At 34.0% G+C, this 19,237-nt stretch overlaps 3 protein-coding genes across 3 annotated transcripts; 2 read left to right on the plus strand and 1 right to left on the minus strand.

Annotated features, from left to right (window-relative positions):
* Window positions 1-35: 35 nt before the first annotated feature.
* LOC108207472 (protein FAR1-RELATED SEQUENCE 5-like) lies at window positions 36-3,164 on the minus strand. The gene is made up of 4 exons (XM_017377914.2): window positions 3,125-3,164; window positions 1,803-2,673; window positions 576-852; window positions 36-485 (listed from the first exon to the last, which is right to left on the minus strand). The coding sequence occupies exons 1-4, from the start codon at window positions 3,162-3,164 to the stop codon at window positions 36-38; spliced, it is 1,638 nt and encodes a 545-aa protein (XP_017233403.2).
* Window positions 3,165-4,477: 1,313 nt separating this feature from the next.
* Window positions 4,478-9,729, plus strand: LOC108207473 (RHOMBOID-like protein 2). The gene is made up of 6 exons (XM_017377915.2): window positions 4,478-4,869; window positions 5,005-5,168; window positions 8,670-8,833; window positions 8,920-9,179; window positions 9,254-9,371; window positions 9,493-9,729. Exons 1-6 carry the CDS (start codon window positions 4,556-4,558, stop codon window positions 9,616-9,618), a joined length of 1,146 nt encoding a protein of 381 aa, XP_017233404.2. The 5' UTR covers window positions 4,478-4,555; the 3' UTR covers window positions 9,619-9,729.
* Window positions 9,730-12,800: 3,071 nt separating this feature from the next.
* LOC108208959 (uncharacterized) lies at window positions 12,801-17,476 on the plus strand. Its single transcript, XM_017379602.2, has 4 exons — window positions 12,801-12,979; window positions 13,317-14,397; window positions 15,945-16,061; window positions 16,166-17,476. Exons 2-4 carry the CDS (start codon window positions 13,366-13,368, stop codon window positions 17,162-17,164), a joined length of 2,148 nt encoding a protein of 715 aa, XP_017235091.1. The 5' UTR covers window positions 12,801-12,979; window positions 13,317-13,365; the 3' UTR covers window positions 17,165-17,476.
* Window positions 17,477-19,237: the final 1,761 nt, after the last annotated feature.

Consider the following 19,237-nt stretch of genomic DNA (forward strand, 5'->3'; position numbering starts at 1 on the left):
ATCTGCATTTCCAAGCACGATGCTAAAATTTCTTCCTAAAGCTTGTAAAAAATTGCACGCGTAAAGATGTCAGCAGCATCATTTTCAATAAACCATCTTGACAACGTTGATGGACTGCTAGAATTCGACTCGTGGTCTAGTCTCTTTGTTTCATTCCGCTGCCTATCCATAGCACTCTGAAACCGTATCCAAAACTCACACAATGTATCACTCTGTCTATGAAAATGGCCAAAAAAAAAGTTTTCACTTTCAGACCTACTTGTTGTTCTCAACAAACCAAACATTGGACTGTCCCTAAAATATGAAGGGATCCATGATGCCCTCATCTCATACATATCAGATAGCCACTTGTTTTCCTCAAGATTAAACTCTTTAATAACAGATTTCCAGCCATTTTCAAATTCTTCAACCTCCAATGTTGATGACCAAATATAAGCCTTCATTTTCTCCATAAAATCAGTCTCCTTGCACAAACGGTTACCAAGCTGCAACAATAAGAACGAAATTGGTCAGTATCTCTATGTGCAACCAAAAAATAATCAACTCAACTAATATGCATAACTTTAAATTACTACCTTAATTGGAAATTTTTGCATAATATGCCACATACATAGACGATGCTTGCTAGCAACTAATCCATTTTCAGAAGAAAAACAATCAGGGATAGCTATCTTCATCGCAGGGCACTGATCAGTAATCAAAACAACTGGATTACGTCCCATTGCCTTCACAAAATGCCTAAATGCCCAGCTAAAATGAGTAACATCCTCCTTTGCTAAAAGACAAGCAGCAAATGTAACACATCGATCATGTTTATCAACACCGGTAAACGGCGCAAAAATCATATTATACCTACACAAAAAACAACAAAAATAAAAAACTCAATATAAACATATAATATAGGACAAACTACTACACCTAGAAAAAATAAAAAATTGCAGTGCAATGTTGCACAAAATGATGCAGTTCAACTACAAACACTACAACCACTTAAACTAAAAAAATGTCCAAATCACTAAACAAACTGCATATACTACTAAATTATTAGACAAAAATCACTAAAACTACTAGCTGAATCACTATAACAACCTCAGAAAAACCAGTACACTGCAGTTCAAGGATTGATGCAAAGGCGTATCTACTTGTAAAAACTCTTGTACATTCGGACGTTAAAATGCAACTGTATTTAAACCAAAATCCTTCATTACAAAATATAAGGATTTGCAGCCTAGTGGTTACAGGGAACGTAGCAACACATAGTTATCAGAGAAAAAAAATCTGACATTTTACGTACAAGTCAGAATGGTCAAGCAAAGTGATGAGCACAAATAGAGGTTACATGATAAAATAAAAAGAAGAAAGAAAATGGTGAAGATAGTCGTTTGGCAAGGATGGAGATAGCATCTGGACTCCAACAAAATTAAGATGACATGCAATGATAAAAAAGAAGAAGAAACCATTTTAAATCAAAAGTGGAGATCATCAAACAACTGGTTAATCACAACGGCGCGCCTTAGAAAATTTTGAAGCATAGCAAGGTAAATTGAGACAGTGAAGTATGAATTATGCAAGACAGCGAACTAATGGTGTAAACTACTGCCATACACAAACTACCAGCTAGCATTTACTACTGCCATACACAAACTACAAGCTGAATAACTATAACACACTAAATTATTAGACAGATCACTAAAAACTACTAGCTTAATCACTATAACAGACTCACAAAAACAGGGTAATACAATTCAAAAAAAACATACTATACACAGAAAAATGTCACTCAACAAGTACACGAAACTTACTTGTTCGTATCAAATGTGGCATCAAAGGACACGGCATCTCCATATATTTCAAAATTCCGTCTACCAGTTGGATCAGCCCAAAACAGCATGATTAAATGTCCATCTGGATCCAATTCATAAGCAAAATAAAAAGCTTTCGAAGTCTCCTGCATAACCTTGAAGTTGTCTATTACCATCTGACCATCTCTTACACCAACATATTCTTTCAAATCACGACTGAAATTTCTGAAATCACGTAAGGTTGCACCTACATTACTATAACCACCAGCCATTTCCTTTACCAAACTATAAGCCTTGCTGCATCCAATGTTAACCTTACTAGCATCAAAAACCATATTCCGCAAACTAATACTCATATCTCTACTACATCTCAAAAACTGCCGACCGTCTTCACTAGCTAAAGGATGATTATGCGACTCAACAAAATTCAATATAAAATACCTATTAAGACTCATAATCTTGACAACTATTTTCGCTTTGCATCCACATCTACGAGACCCCGTACGCCTTTCCTTAACAATTTTACCAACCTTTTCTTCACTGCCAAAATTAGCTACATTATAACCTTCTTTACTGCAAACAAAGTGTTTCAAAATAATCGTCCCATCAGCATCCTTTTTCTCCGTTCCCTTTCTTACATCAAAACCTCCCAACCTTCCATACTCCTTATAAAACTTAAACGCCTTGTCTAAACTATCAAACACCTGATTAGGAAACGGCAACTCAACTAAGTCAACAGAACTTGGTAAATAATACTTCTGACCACCAGGAGACAACGTGTAGTTTGTTATTGAACTATCACATTCATCAGAAACAACAACATCACTGACATCAACAGCCCCCACACGAGAACAATCACCACAAGTCGAACCTGTTTGCGAAAAAAACAAAAGCACATATCAGCTGCTCAACTCTTTTGAACTAGATACTAACTATAAAAACAGAATTATTCAAAAAATCTAACATATCATCATCAAAATCACACAGTCACCTCTCACATAGCCTCAATTGCAAGCTCAAAAATACAAAATCCTCAAAAGATAATAATCAAAATCACTACTCAATTTAATATTATATATCTAAAAAATCAAAGCAAAAACTTGATTCTCACATTGTAAACTATCACATAGCCTCCATTACAAAAGCTCAAACACAAAATTCCTCAAAACATAATAACGAAAATCACAACTCAATTAACATTCTATACCTAACACTATCAAAACAAAAAACTTGATCTTCGACAAAAAATTATACTTCAAAATCGAAAACATAAAATAAACTAAGATTAACAGTAAATATAATGCACATAAGATGCAAATTACCTTGATTATCACTGATTTTAGCCAAATCCAATGTAATCATCTTCGATCAATGGAAAAAACAACACAACCTCAGTTCGAAGAGAGAAGCAACCGTTCGAACAGAGAGCTATTCACCACAAGTCTTCTGCTCAGTGAAAAATCTCCGACAAATCGTTAACAGACGATGATATCGAGAAATATATGATAGTTTAGAGAGAGAGATATGACAGTTAGAGAGATGAGTGTTTGATGAGAGAGAAAGTAACGGAATGAATGCGTTGATTACGTAAAAATCTTTGTCTTTTATATTTTTTTTATTTGATTTAATTCAATGGCTGAGATTAAAAGATGATATTATTTAATGGATGGATAAGATAAGTTCCTAGTTTTTATTTTTAAAAAGGTTTGTATTTGATCAAAAGCCTATATATATATATATATAGTTGTAATTGAAAACTGAAAACTGGAATCCATAGATACACACACACACACACACACACACACACACACACACACATATATGGATTCCAAAGATGAGGTCGAAAATGATATTTGAAAACTGGAACTTGAAATCAGGATTTGTAGTTGCATATGCAACTACCGTATTTTTGGAAAATATTTTCAAAAAGATAGTATATTTGAAAGATTTTAGAGAAGGTATTATTTTTGAAAATAAGATTGGAGAAGGTAGTATTTGTATTTTTGAAAATAAGATTGAAAAAACAGTATACAAGTTAATTCCCCTGTACTTTAATGAGCATAAGCACTCTTAACTATAATTTCCATATTTCATTGATTACTCATTTCACTCTGTGTTCGTGCATCTTTATTTTTATATAAAGAATTTATTCTTTATATTTATATTTTTATAAATTTAAATACTTAAAAAGGCATTTGATATTTCTTATTTGTAGAAATAATGATTTTTATTGAGCACATTTATACATTTTCTTAGAAATAATTGACATTTTTATGAACAATAAAACAAGACAAATATATAATTGTTAAACTACGTTATAAATAACAATTAACGACCAATTTTTTGGTAATTAAACAAAAAAATTAAAATTTTAATAAATTTATGAGTTAAATTGAAAAATTTTGTTCATAAAAGCGGGTATGTATGTATTGAGTTCATATTACTTATGTGTATTTTTTAAAACTAACGATAAGAAATAAGTAAATTTTTTAAGCCAATCTAAACCCATAAATTTATTAGGCAAACATTCGGATTCTAAGCATGAAGCTGGCTTCTTCTTGTATAAAATTTTTGTCTAAAGTACACTGTTCCTACTTCCTAAATATAGCAAGCAACAGATCTCCATTAACCATGATCCACTGTTTGTGTTTGAAGCTGTCATTTACCTCTAAGTTACCCTCAGCAACAAAATGCAGGTTCCATTTATATTCTTTTAATATTTTATCATTTATTTGTTATAAAATTTAGCTGTGATGGGGAGGTCTCGAAGAGAGTCCTCGCCGGAGCTCGAGGTTAAGGTCCATAATGGAAAGCCACCAACACCACAAAGGTCTCGCTCACGACGCCCGCCTCGCCCACCCCCGCCAGCTCATTTCGAGCCATTTAAAAAATGGTTTCCCTGGTTGGTTCCGCTCATAATATTGGCTAACATTGGCCTTTTTATTCTAACAATGTACAAGAATGATTGTCCTCATAATTCTGGAAGATGTTTGGGTGCTGATACTCTAGGCAGATATGCGTTTCAACGTACACACGAAAATCCTCTCCTTGGTCCTTCCGCTAAAACGTAATTAAGTAATCATTTCTATGAAATTATTAGTGATCATCTAGCAAAATTTGATGTTCTTCTTCAACTACAAATTCTATCAGATATTTTTTCCAGGATCAAATGGAATATATTTGATGTGATTTGTTTATTTAGGCTACTGAATATGGGGGCAATGCAATGGTCAAATGTGGTTGAAAAGAATGAGGTGTGGCGCATTGCATCTTGTATGTGGCTACATGCAGGGGTTGTTCACATTGTTTCGAATATGGTGAGTCTATTATTTGTTGGGATTCGGCTTGAGCAGGAGTTTGGTTTTGGTACGTGTCTCGGCTTTCTCTCTCAAACTACTACTATGCTTCCACATATTAGCATTCTTTAATTGCATGAGAAGATCTAAAACAACTACGTAACTGAGAACAACACAACTATTGTTTAATCTGAAATAACCATTTTAAGCTACTAATATAATTATCTAATAAACAATATAATGAACAATCCTGGGAATAATTTGTGACTAGCAGGTTATTATAATTGTTACATGTTTAACTGTTCAATACAGAGTTCGAAAGTGTTTATCTATCATATATGTAATGATTTTCTTAAATATTCCCACATAACAAGACCACCTTCAGGGTTAATGTTAACTCGGGTTTTCTGTGAAGATAGAGTAATGTGCTCCCTGTTATAATTGGGCTTTGATGCACCTTGCATTCTTAACTATGCATACAGTGAAAGCCTAAGCTTGATCCTCCCTATATCATAACATATGTATGGTGGAAATGTCATAATAGATTATGGTGGGCAACCTAAATAGCTTCTCAAACAATCAATCTTTTCTACAAGCACCTCTCTTGACTAATTCAGCACTGATCAAGTATGTTTGATCATACTTAACACAACACTAGCGATCAAATCTTTCTTGCAATCGGTCTCCTCTACCTCGAAAATCTTTCCAATAGCTTAAGCTAAATATAAATTGTTTTCTTTAAACATTTGCTTGAATTCTAGAGCTTTGTTTGTTTACTTTTTGAATCCAAAATCATTAATTAGATTATAACGAAAGAACTTTGTTAAAGCTCGCGAGACATCCTCCATACTGTCAACCTTCCACAACAAATCTTGAAAAAAATGAGGGAAATTCTTACTAATAAGCTCATCATCCGGGTAGTGAAACCCTCTAGTACATACATGTAATTGGAAAAAAACTCGTGCCTCCATTTTAGCCCGTCGAGAATTGGGAAGCAACAACAGATGTCGATGTTTCAACTGATACCAACACATTGTTTAGTCCTTTCTATAAACTCTGAATGTTGAAAATAGACGATTCTCCCAGAGTTATAATTGATGTCTGGATAAAGGTTTATCATAAAGACAACCAACATTAAAGACCTTTTGAATCACTAGTTGGAATATCATTTAAAAACCTAAAGTAGCAACATTTTCTTTAATAAAAACCTAATTAACATCACAAGATATGCAATGTAAATTGGAAAAAGCAAGTATCTCACGCTTAACTGCTACAAAGATGCAAGGACTAAGGAAGATTATTGATTGCAAGCTCAAGAATTCATGTGGGTCAATCATGCTATTATAGTAATACAAGTATAAATATCTGTTGCAGTGATTTTATGTAAAGTTCGTTCTCAGGGAAGGACTGAATACAATATCAAACCAAGTTTATTATTCCTTTCTATTTAGAAATTTTAGAGAAAAGTTGTGTTTTTACTATCAACTAAATTGAACTTATAAAGCAATTAAAAGTGTGAATTAACGATGATAAAAAGCAATCCAAGAATTAGGTTTCTTTGCTGGCTACAATGAATGTCAATTAATCGTGATATGCAAGTCCCTACTCTGCTAAAAACAATCCTTCTATTGATTATAATGTTCTCTCCCAAGATACAAAATAATACCTATAATTTAACCTTGAAATCACTCCCATGATCAATCAAAACCAAATTATAAACTATCACGAACCCAGGATTTTCTGTTTCACAACTCACCTAATAATCTCCCGATCAATTAATTGAGTTATGTATGTCATATCATGTACAAGAGATATAAATCCTCTCCCGATTCATTATAAATTCTACAAATATGATTACAGGTTCACGACTCCTATAATCGTGTTAAGCGCTCAATGACAGATTAGCATACATAGAGAAATCACAATATCATATCAAACAAACATCTTAAGCCAACAAATACTCCCCAATCCTCGGATTAGAGGATTAGTTACCCATAACAATTAAAGAAAACACGAATATATATATCACTGAAATCATGTCATAAGAGTACAAGGGTAAAAAAATTACAACTTGACGAATTCTCTCGAACTTGGACTGAATCCCTTCAATCTTTGCTCAAGTTATCTCCCAAAGTTCTCTCTATCTCTCTCCAATACACACAATATTCGATATATCTTTAATAATATAAAACCCTAATAATAATAGTGTTTTCAATGGTTTCCTTGAAAAACAAATCCAATTTCCTAAAACAAGTTGGATTCTGAAAAGAAATTCGTAGGCTGACTTTCAGGCCTGATTCTAGGCTGCTTCATTTGTCTTTAGATATCTGGACCACTTTAAACTTGTAGAAAATTTCTATATCTTCGCGTGGGCTGTTGAATCGCCCAATTCTGACGTCCGAAACTCAAGTTATGGTCCAAATAAGATTTGCTTCGCAGGCTATCCATAAAATCCGAATTTTCATCTGATTAAACCCAAATAAACTTGATTTAATCCAAATTTAGGAATATTTATTTTCCTGCCATTAAACACTTAAAATCAAATAGTAATTACCCGATTATTTACAAAATACTACAATTATGGGAATAAAATCATATAAAAGCATATATATATATATATATATATATATATATGTGATATATCATATCTTTATTGTTGACCATTTGCATCTTATATGATCCGGTGAATATAAAATCAAAACTTTGTTCATACAGTTCACAAATGGCAACATGGGTTTGTTTTGCAATGACTTTCATTCTGCATCAGCCACCAGTGGCGGATGCAGAATTTTACCAAAGGGGGGGCTTGGCGGATGCAGAATTTTACTAAAGGGGGGGGCTTCACTAATATTAAAAAAAGTTAAAAAAAAAAAGTCTTAAATATCTCAAATACATAATATTGAAGAATAATGAAAGAAATTGTAGAAGCTTTGCGTGAGTAGTGAATGTGAACCCCCTGGTCAGGAGCAACAGACTAGCGCAGCAGTGAAGTCTGAAGAATGAAGAGGTACAGAGCAGGCACAATCTGTTTTAATTCACAAGCAACAGCAAGGGGTTTAAGTGTATTACGCTAGTATTTTTGTTTGAAGAGTGGGCTGGGCTAATCATATAAAGGACTGAGCTGAAATTTGTTGGGTGGGCTGACTTGTAAAACCCTAAAAATTTTACACTGATATATGAATTTACTATGGGCTCAGGGGTGGGCTTAAGCCCCCTGAGCCCCCCTTTTGTATCCGCCTCTGTCAGCCACCCAAAATCTTAAATTGTTACACTACCTCAATTATATTAATACCTCAATCAAATTATTTTATTAAAAAAATAAAATCACATAAGCCCCCTTCTTGAAGAATGACCAAACAAATCATTGACATGCTATTTTATATTTTGTATTGTATTTAATTATGATTCTTATTATGCTTTTGTTTCCTAATTGATGATAGGAACTTTGATTGTTGTATCTTTATACTTCACTCTATTGTTACCGTATACATGTTTTTAGTTTTTTTTGTTTATAATTATGATTTTCTTACTTGTATCGTCATTTTCTGAAACTACTTTATTTCTTCAACAGTGCGAATAGGATTGTTGTATCTTATATCTGGAATCGGAGGAAGCATATTATCATGCTTATTTATCCGTAATACAATTTCAGTAGGAGCATCTGGTGCGTTATTTGGATTGCTCGGGTCCATGCTTTCAGAACTTCTTACAAACTGGACAATATATGCCAACAAGGTACCGTAAAACATATGGTCCAATAGCTTGCTAATATTATTCTATTATTTATTCATCTATTTATGCAATTTACGTTTCTTAATCAGTTTGGAGCATTACTTAGCCTTGTTTCTATCATCCTGATCAATATAGCTGTGGGAATTCTTCCTCATGTGGACAATTTTGCACATCTAGGAGGTTTTCTTACAGGATTTCTTCTTGGCTTCATTCTTTTAATCCGACCACAGTACGGATGGGTTAACTACAAAAGTGCTCCACCCGGTTACCATGCTTCTAAACCCAAATCCAAATATAAGTCGTACCAGGTGGTATTATTGGTGTGCTCCATTTTAGTTCTTATCGTGGGGTTAGTATCAAATTTTTGTTGAATAAAATTTTATTTTGGTAAACTTTTATCTAATCATTAGATTTTTGAAATAGATTTATAGGTGCACTAGTGTCTCTCCTTGAAGGTGTTAATGGTAATGACCATTGTTCCTTTTGCCATTATTTGAGCTGTTTCCCTACCCCTCTGTGGAAATGTGATGATCGTTGCACGGTAATAAAATTAACAAATGAATATTCACTATTGTGTCATCTAATAAGTTATTAGTATCTTATCCACAATAAAATTGATTATATAATTCTTTTAATCATGCTAATGAAATGTGTTATTACAGGCTCAACACACAGAAAACGAAGTGATTTTGATGTGCCTTGGCAATGGAAAGAGTGGAAATTACACATTGTCGAGTCAAGACACAACTTCAGAAATGGCCGAGCTTTGTACTAGTCTATGTCGTTGATACTTTACATGCAGTTTTGCATATGTTAAGATCAGCTAAGTCACACACGAGTAGAACAACAATATGGCGTTCAATTATTCTTTTATAAAATCATATATACAATTATTTCCTAAGTAGTTAATGGACCAAAAAACACGCGACTATAGATAGGCAGAGAGATATGTCGTAGAGTTAAACAATGTTGTGATTTACAAAAAATATACATTTAGGCTAGTTAGTTTTTTTTCTCAAGTCGATAAATTTTAATTATTACATGTTTAACATTTAGGGATGTATCGTGTAAATTACAAATTTTAGCCAGTTTGATGATTTTGCTAGTTAACTAGTTATTATACATAATTTCATATTAATTATTTATTTAAGTCATAACAATTCAATTTGAGCTCGAATGCATAGTCATGGTAGAAATTTGTCACATGTATAATTTATTATGAGTAAGGTTTTGTAACAAAAATTATTATAAAAAGGATAAAAAAGATATAAAATTCAAAAATTCATACATTAAAACAATAAAATACAAATTTAATTAACAGAAGAACACCTATATTAAATTCTCATACAATATATATATTTTTATGTCTTAGAACCATTAATCATATATAATAAAGAAATACTGATACATCAAACGATAATAAAAAAATTTACTCGATAAAGAAACCGGAATGTAATCCATCATATAATATAAATATTTTTATGTCTTGAAATAATAACTTTATGTAAATAACAATATAATCATTTGATTATTAAATGAGTTAAAACTGATTCTGATAACTACTTCATCTTTTGCTTCCAGTTTGACATTGCTTGAATACAATATATAGAGCTTTGTTCTTGTTTTCGCATGGCATTGTCTTGCTACAATACATCTTCACTGGTGTATCTTTTCAAAGTCCTCGTTACATTCTAAATGTCACCAAACTCACCTTCATGGTTGAATTATGATGTACACAATTTTCATGATCACAATAAGACTGATTGATTATTATGAGATTTTTCGAATTTCTAACAGTAATTTTCTGATTAAATCTTATGTTCCTAACATATCCTTTTTTTCTGCCATATTTTAATTTTAACATTGTTGATCGTGTTCATTAACATAATATTTACAATTTCGATAGCTCCGTCTTTATTACATTATCGTCATGCTTTCCTAAACCCATGCGCACATACCTCCATATACAATATTTTTAGTTCTCACATTCTTATATTCATGTCCAATGGATGTACAGTCATCATGTGTTTCTATGTTAAAATACAATGTTGAATGTGTACATCAGTGACCTATCTTTATCTACTAAAGGCACCAAATTTCATTTTTGTCCATGTAAAGGCAAGTGAATGAAGTTATCCAACTATCACAATTTTCAGAACCACGACTCTGGTTTATATATATGAGCTAATTTTATCAACTTTCACGATTTTCGACTTACATTGACAATAATGAGTCTGAAACACATAATTTGGAAGAAAGTACATGACAGTAGTGAAGAAGATTATTCATGTTGTCTCACATAATTTTAACAAAATTCGTTTATTGTTTTTACACTCCAAGAAACAGGAATAATTGTGATAAAATTAAAACAACAAAATCGACACCATTCCACTAACTATGACAAAAAATTTCAATCGCAAATACAATGTCACAAATTCACTATTTCTGTCAAAAAAATTTACTCCCTCACAAATTCTAAATGACCCCACTTTAAGATTGAAAATACAAGGATATTTGTGATAGGTAACACTGTCACAAATATTAATTTAGACGACAAAATTATTATAGAAAAATCCGTCACAAGTGTTAAAACAATCTAGTTTTTGTAAGGAATAATGTGTCACCGAATTTTACTAATTTTTAAAAGGAAAAAAATGAGAATAAAAACACTAATAAATACATAAATATGTAATATAATTGTAATTCATTCTACTTTTTTGAAAAAACTACTATATAAATTATATGAATATTCATCAAAGAAAAAATCATATACGAAAAAGATAAATTTAGATAACACATGATATTTCAATAGTACAAAAGTTTTCAATGTTTATCAAAGTAACAAAAGTATAGTATCACCATGTTACAGTTGGGAAACCAGATACATAACATAAAATCTAAAAAAATGATCCCAACATTACCTCAAATTTATTTGACCAGCTTGAATGTGAGTGAACATTAAGAGAATTACACGCACAAGCTAAGCTCTGTCATAGTTTCCTTGTTCAGAGGTGGTTAGGTGGCAGATCACACTCCGCCACTACTGTTGATTGTTCAAAGATATTAATATACTCAAGTACAAAATCAAACTCCTCCGTATGAGCACGTGCATATGTTATAGTATTACCCACTGTCTGAATTACAAAGTCATGTCATGTCAAGAGACCTACCATTAGTGGAAGCACCAAATTTATCATCCTCGTGACGCCTTTTGTGCTCAATTGTTGTATGTGTGTGTGTAAAATTACAGATAAAAAAGAAAATCTTAATCAAGATAAACAAACACACACATATATTAAAAAATTAACACCAATCAAAGAGCTATGTAAATAACTATTGAAAATCAACCAATTTATTTAGTCTACAAACCGCACAGCAAGAAAATTCGGATTTAACTGGTAATTTTACTGGTGTATTTTGCTCCATTTAATATCATAATTTTAATTCAATTTGTCAATGAATACGAAAACTACAAATGTTTGTAGTCTGGGAAACAAATATACTCTACCATCTTTTTAGCTTGCTAGCCAACAATCAAAAAAACAAAAATGAACCTTCAACATTCTTATATTACACAACATTTAGGGTATGCCTGAGATTGTTGTTATAAATTGTTGCGCTGTCAAGAAAAAAATGTCGTCGTAGAATTCAGAAAACTGTTTGATAATTTTTATGATATATGGTTATTTTGAGTTATAATATAAAAAAATAATATTTTTTTGTGAGATTTGATAGTGAAATTTGTAACAGCTTCCTGAAAAATCTGAAACACGATTTTTTTAAAGTATGGCAGATCTGCTTTCTCTAAAAATGACTTTCCGGCTAAAAAATGTTGTTCCTGAAAACTAATTTTTGATTGACGTCTGTTTTTTGGTAAAAAAATAAAACTGTTATTGTTGTCTGCTATCAAACACCAAACAGGACCGTGCTCGATTGACTCGTAGCATCCGCAATGTACATGGAATATATTTAGGGTAAAATTTGAGCAAATAATTAATAAAAAAAAGATATTCCGGTGTACTCATATCATATGTATATGGCAATCTATCTTCATATTACATATATCTCAGCTGCTTCTGCCGCCTCAGATCTCTTATAACATCCCCCGATTCATACATACATATCATCTTTCCGATTCAATTCAATCAGGTTTGTTCAATGTTAATTGTTGCCATCTTTTTGCCCCAATTTACTTTTCTCTAAACCTAGGGTTTTTTTATGTTACAATTAAATTGAATTCTATGTTAATTTTTGTTGATTCTGTGAATTTCATTTGATTGTATGTTTATTAATTTAATTCGATTATGTTGCTGAATCTCTGATTGTTTTTTGTTGGTGATGTGTTTTAATTTGATTCGTAAGTGATTTTATGTGTGTGAATTGGGGGGTTCTTATAGGTTGTTGAAAGTGGTTTTTGAGATTGTTTTGATAAATAAATTAAGTAGTTTGTTTTTTTGCGACTTTTTGTTCATTGTATTATTAATAGGTTTTTTTTCGAGTAATAAGGAAGTGGGGTTTTGGTTTTGGTGGTAAGGATGGCGGATGTGGAAGACCATGGTGATGACGATTTGTTGGGTTTGGAGGAGACTGTTGTTTTGGCGACGGATAATTTGGGTTTGACTGAGTTTGTTGATGGAGACCAAGTTGTAGATGAAATTGAGGAGAATAATGGTGGCCGAGTTGTCGGTGAAAATGAGGAGTATATTGGCGACCGAGTTGTGGGTGAAAATGAGGGGAATAACCGGGACCAAATCGTGGCTGAAAATGAGGAGAATAATGGGGACCTAATTGTGGCTGAAAATGAGGAGAATAATGGCGACCAAGTTATGGGTGAAAATGAGGAGAAAAGTGGCAACCATTTAGTGCTTATTGAAGAGGGAGGAAAAGGTAAAGAAGTGGAGGAAGATCCGGTGGAGGAGGAAGTACTTGCTGAAGAAGGAAAAGATGGTGAAGTAGTTGGTAAGGATGAGAAAAAGAGTGAAGAAAATGGAGTGATGGCAGTAGAAAAGAATGGAGGTTTAGAAACCGAAGCTGATAAAACTGGAGAGGAAGCTTTAGAAAAGGATGTGGAAGGTGTCAAAAAAGAAGCTGCTGCTGATGCTAAAGGCGCAGAAAATAGTGAAAAGAAAGTAGATGAGAACTCACCCCAGAAGGGGAGAAAGCCGAAGAAACGTATCAGAAAGAAGAAAGGTGCGCAAGGGGTTTTAAAGGCAGTAAGCAAAGATGAAGAGAAGCCAGAGTCCTCTGCACAGAAAAAGGTTGTGAAGACGGTTGTAAGCAAAAATGAAGATAAGCCAGAGACTTCGGGAAAGAAAAAGAAGTCAAAGAAGGTGGAAAGTATGGGGATGATTTTTATGTGCACCTCACAGACTAAAAAGGATTGTTACCGTTACAAGTTGCTTGGACTACCTGCTGGAAAGAAAGAACTCGTAGAAAAGATTTATAAAGGAATGCGACTATTTTTGTTTGATTTGGATCTGAGGTTGCTGTATGGGATATACAAAGCTGCAGCACCTGGTGGTACTAACATTGAACCAAAGGCTTTTAAGTCTGCCTTCCCGTCTCAGGTCAGTCTGTTCACAAAATGCCTGCCCTAACGTGGAAATAATATTGGTAAACCTACGTCTACAGTAAGCAAACGAGTAGCTATGAAATTGAATGGCAGAAAAAATATACAATCTTAGGTAGTACTGACACAGAAATGTTTGCTATTCAGACTCTGCACTCTAATTTAGATGGTTACTAATGTATGCTACTAGATTCTGGGATCTTGATGTGAGAGAGTGTACATATTGAAGTTCTAAATTGAGACCCTCATAATTAGAATACTGATGATTCGCTCTTACTTATTGCAAGTATTCTTTTTGGTAAAGAGGGACTATATTAGGTTAGGTTTTTTTTTCATCTAATATTTGGTTCATTGTGTTTTTTAATTAAATCCTATATTTCATTTAGTACAAATTCCTGTACTGGTACAGTAAATGAGCTTCTGTCACAGAATTAGCAAGCTCATTTTGAGAGGGCTCAGTGTGACTTTTGCTAACTATGGATGGTACAAATTGATTTAATATACTATCTACTAGCTGGTTTTACAGTTTTTGGACACTTTAAGTCTAGTTCATCTGCTTTGTAAGTGATCCTTTGCTGTTTAAGCTTTTTTTCTAGAAAAAAAAACACACTATGATATCGGTACAAATTGATTTAATTCATTATCTACTAGCTGTTACAGTTTTGGACACGTCGGGTCTAGTTCGTCTGCTTTGTAAGTGAATTTTTGCTGTTTAAGCGTGGGTTATGATAAATTATGTATTCATCTAGCTTAAACTTAAAGAATTGTCCTGCTTTGATTTCTTAACTTGGATGCTAGTTAATGTTAGTTTGTCCAAGTTCCTGTTTCAGAATTCAGTGAGTTGGTGTCCAAAGATGTAAAGAAACAGATAGTATAAGTGATCATAAAAGGGATGCATATTTAGCTTGTAGCTTGTGGTCCGTTTTAGAGGGTAGAAAATTTCTATCCTTTGATTAGTTCACTCTTGTGGTCTTTAATAAGAGCACTACCTCCCTCTGATATGTTGTTCCTATTCTACTCGCATTAGTTATATTTAAAAGTGTACTTTTAACCTGGTGAGGTCAATTGTTAGCTGGATAAGTTTTCTCAAGCTTTTCTCATAAAGTGTTTGAATTTTAGATACTGGGAAAATTTCAGCACCTTGTACAGATAGATTTAGAAGTTGTCTTGTCTATTAGCAATTGACTGTGTTGGTCACTCACTTTCATGTTTCCAGTATTATGCATGTTTTCCATCTAGTAACTTTCTTCTGTTTCTGCTGGTTCAACTAACTATCCTGTTGCATAATGAAAAGTGAAACAAGGGAGCCTGTAGCATCATTCTACAAGCCATTTCACTCATGTGTTTGGTAGCAAGCCCCTGTTTCATAATTAGGACAGTATCAGATACAGACTTACAGAGAATAACTATATCTGAAAAGAGTGTTGCCTTCATTATTCAAATGTATAAGATTGTAAATATGTATTAGTGAATATAACAAACTGATGCTGCTGCACATGTCAGTTGTTATATAAAGTTTTATTTTAACAGTCAGTTGTTTTCTAGGTTCGATTTACTGTTTTGGAAGACTGCTTGCCATTAGCTGAAGAAAAATTCAAGGAGGCCATCAAAGAGAATTACTATTCTAGGAATAAATTTGATTGTCAACTGAATTCTGAACAGGTTTGTTCCTGTATTCTATGAAAAAGTTGATGTCACTGCCTGTGTAGGACTCATTGCTTTTGCTCTTCGTGCTAAATAATGGTTTATAATATTGCTTAAAATAGGTGAAAAGGTTGTGCAAGCTCTTTGTTTCTGTTAGCAAAGGCTCTGCTCTCCAGAAGATCAATAGAAGTCCTGTAGTAGGACGTGCATCTGAGGGTCTGAAGCAGCAGCCCCGTGATGAAAAGAGGGGTTTGCAAAGAGGACGTGCACCTGATGGTCTGAAGCAGCAGAGCCGTGATGAAAAGAGGGGTCGCAAACGGCGGGATCGTGATGAAGGGAGTAGTCGCAAACAGCGAGATGAAGAGCGAGGTCGTAAACGTCGTGGTCGACGTGAAGAGAGAAAATCTCCACCTAGACAGGAGCAAAGACACCATGAGCGTCCCGTTATGTATGCCAATGAAGTTTCCTACTCACAAGTAGCACCGCTGCACGGGGGTTACCAGTTACCTGCTCCAGTATATGCTTATGAGAGAACCTTGGACTCGAACTCTTACAGACGGGAACCAGTATTAGAGCATCGCGGTCTTCAGATTGTAGATCGGGCACCAAGGCATTATGACGAGACTAAAAACATCGATCCCTATATATCATATAGAGAAAGAGAAGCTCCTTCATATCGTAGACCAATTTATTCTTCAGTCTCAGAGCGAGAGTATTATACTCCTGCAGTCTTGCCTGCTGCATATCTTCCTGCAGGAAGAAATTCTGAGCGCCAGACTACCTCTGGTCTACGAGATTATTATCAACCAGGAACTTTACCTTCTGAGTACCTTCCCTCGCGCAGAGAGATTGAGTACCTTCCCTCGCGAAGAGAGGTTGAGTACCGTACTACTGCAGAACTCCCAGCAGAGTATCATTCTACTAGAGCCTTGCCGGCGGAGTATCATGCATCAAGGAGTTTACTAGCAGAGTATCGTGCTGCAGGATTACCAACTGAAGACCTTGCTCCGGCAAGCGCCTCAAATGGATACCATCAGGCACGTCCTGCAATGGAGTATCGTTCTTCTGGAGGTGGATTGCGTGATTACCATTCTCTGCAAACCACAGCTCGGTATAGGTAGTTGTATAGAGTCCAGTTTCTGAATCAGTTGAATTCTCCGTTCCTACAGGAAGATTATGGTTGAGCGGACAATATATCCCAAGTCATGTTTAGCAGCTTGTATTCCTTTTAACATGCTTCTTTGCAACTTGTCCTGAAATCTTCTGGCGTCGAGCATGCTATCGCCTCAATAACTTATAGTTCTATTCTCAATCCCTTATTTTTTTTTCTTCTTTTAATTGGATACTGCGCCGTCTTCTGGCATACTTGTTGGGAAACCTGTCCTGGAGAGGGTTGGCCTTCAAATAACATGGCAATTGATCCTTCAGTTTCACTTTTTTCTCCCTGTGGATTTGCACAATTTTTTGTCATGTTTTGTTTGGATGCTTGTGTTTTTGACGGTTTGTTGATGTTGAGAACATTCTGTAGACAGACGTGATTAGATATCAATGCGGTATAGTTTATTTTTGGTATGCATTTCAGTTCTTGCCCGATAAGGTTTCTTGAAGGGGCTAATAAATGCAGCTATGGACAAATTCCATAGTTGGCTGCAAAGCATACGGACTAAACATTAAAGTTTAGGCTGTGGCAGCCAGGAGTATTCATTGCCCAAAGCCCTACTGCAGTTGATTCTTGCGGAGAGGAGATTACCACCTTGATACATCTTTGCACTTTTTGTACTGATGTTTATATTTGCAAGATCTACCTGCTATTAGGGATTGTTGGTTTGGAAAGATGTGCATAAATTAAATGTATGTTAAAATAAATAGTCCAGTTGATTTTAGAAGTCAGACCTACTAGGAGCAATATTAAGATGTGTGATAAACCTTGGTTTAGAAGAGATCTGTATAGAGTTATAGACCTATAATTATGTTGACGCAAATACTTTAGGTAGTTAGGATCTAAATGAGAGTTGTTACTCTCTCTAAACTAGAGTCCTAAAACGTCACTTACCGGTGGTTCTAAGAGATCTGATAAATATAACAGTATTTTTTAGTTAGGTGATAGGTTTTCTATTGTCCTCCCGTCTCTTTAATAATGATGACTTTATGCATGTACAAAATTCTTCGCTAATCAAAATCTCCCGCCTTGGACGAACATAATGAACTTGAATATGTTGATTCTTTATCGGAGGAGTGAGGGGACACAAAAAATGCGATCAAATAATGAAAAGGAACCAGACTTTCAAATTGTAGGCATATGGTTTGTTGGATTTTCAATATTCTTCTAGGAAGGTGCCATATAGCCATAGCTTTTTATGCTAAATGCAATTTAGCTGGGGCCTTGGGGCCAACTTAATTTGTGATGCTCCCGTTGGTATGCACATATCTGAAGCCCGCAATATTTGCAATCATTTTTTTCCTAATTATGTTTCCATGAGATTAAACATTTATACTGACCTTTCATTAGCTCATTTTATTTGTGCTTACTTTGGCAGAGATGATCATTAATTTGTTAGAGCAACTCCAATAGACTCCTCAAACAAGCTCTTAACTCTAAAATTTAGGAGGATATGAAAAATTAGACCTCCAACGGGCTCCTAATAGCTCTTTAAAAATTTAAAAGTTTCCTCTCTCTCTTTTCTTTTAAAGAGTATCTAGGTGCTCCTAACTTATTTTCTTTGAATAAAATAATCACTTCCTTCTATTTCTATTCACTTCTCTCCAACTTTTCTCCCAAATAATAATAAAATATGAGTTAAGAGCAACTATAAAGAGTAGCATTGGAGCTCACACATTATTAAATGTACTAACTCACTGGGAGCCACATTTTATATTATTGTTTAAGGAATGATTTAGGAACACCATTGGAGATGCTCTTAAACATTCACCGTATGGCGACATATCGAGTTTCAATCTATAGCCTATAGGGGGCGAGTCTAATATTGTCGAATTTTATTTGTGCGTTAAATTTTTAGAATGATAGTAAGTCCATTTAAAGATTAAACTTGGATTGAAAGTTCACTCAAAATTTGATAACTCGATTCAATAGTGGCTAGAGAGATGCACAGAAGGTCTCAGCAACGTCCAGCTTTCGACCGAGTCCTAAAAAATCGAATATTTCAGTAAAAGTCTGGACTGGACTTTGATTTTGA

Source organism: Daucus carota, chromosome 2 (genome assembly GCF_001625215.2).
Source record: "Daucus carota subsp. sativus chromosome 2, DH1 v3.0, whole genome shotgun sequence".
Classification (NCBI taxonomy): domain Eukaryota; kingdom Viridiplantae; phylum Streptophyta; class Magnoliopsida; order Apiales; family Apiaceae; genus Daucus; species Daucus carota.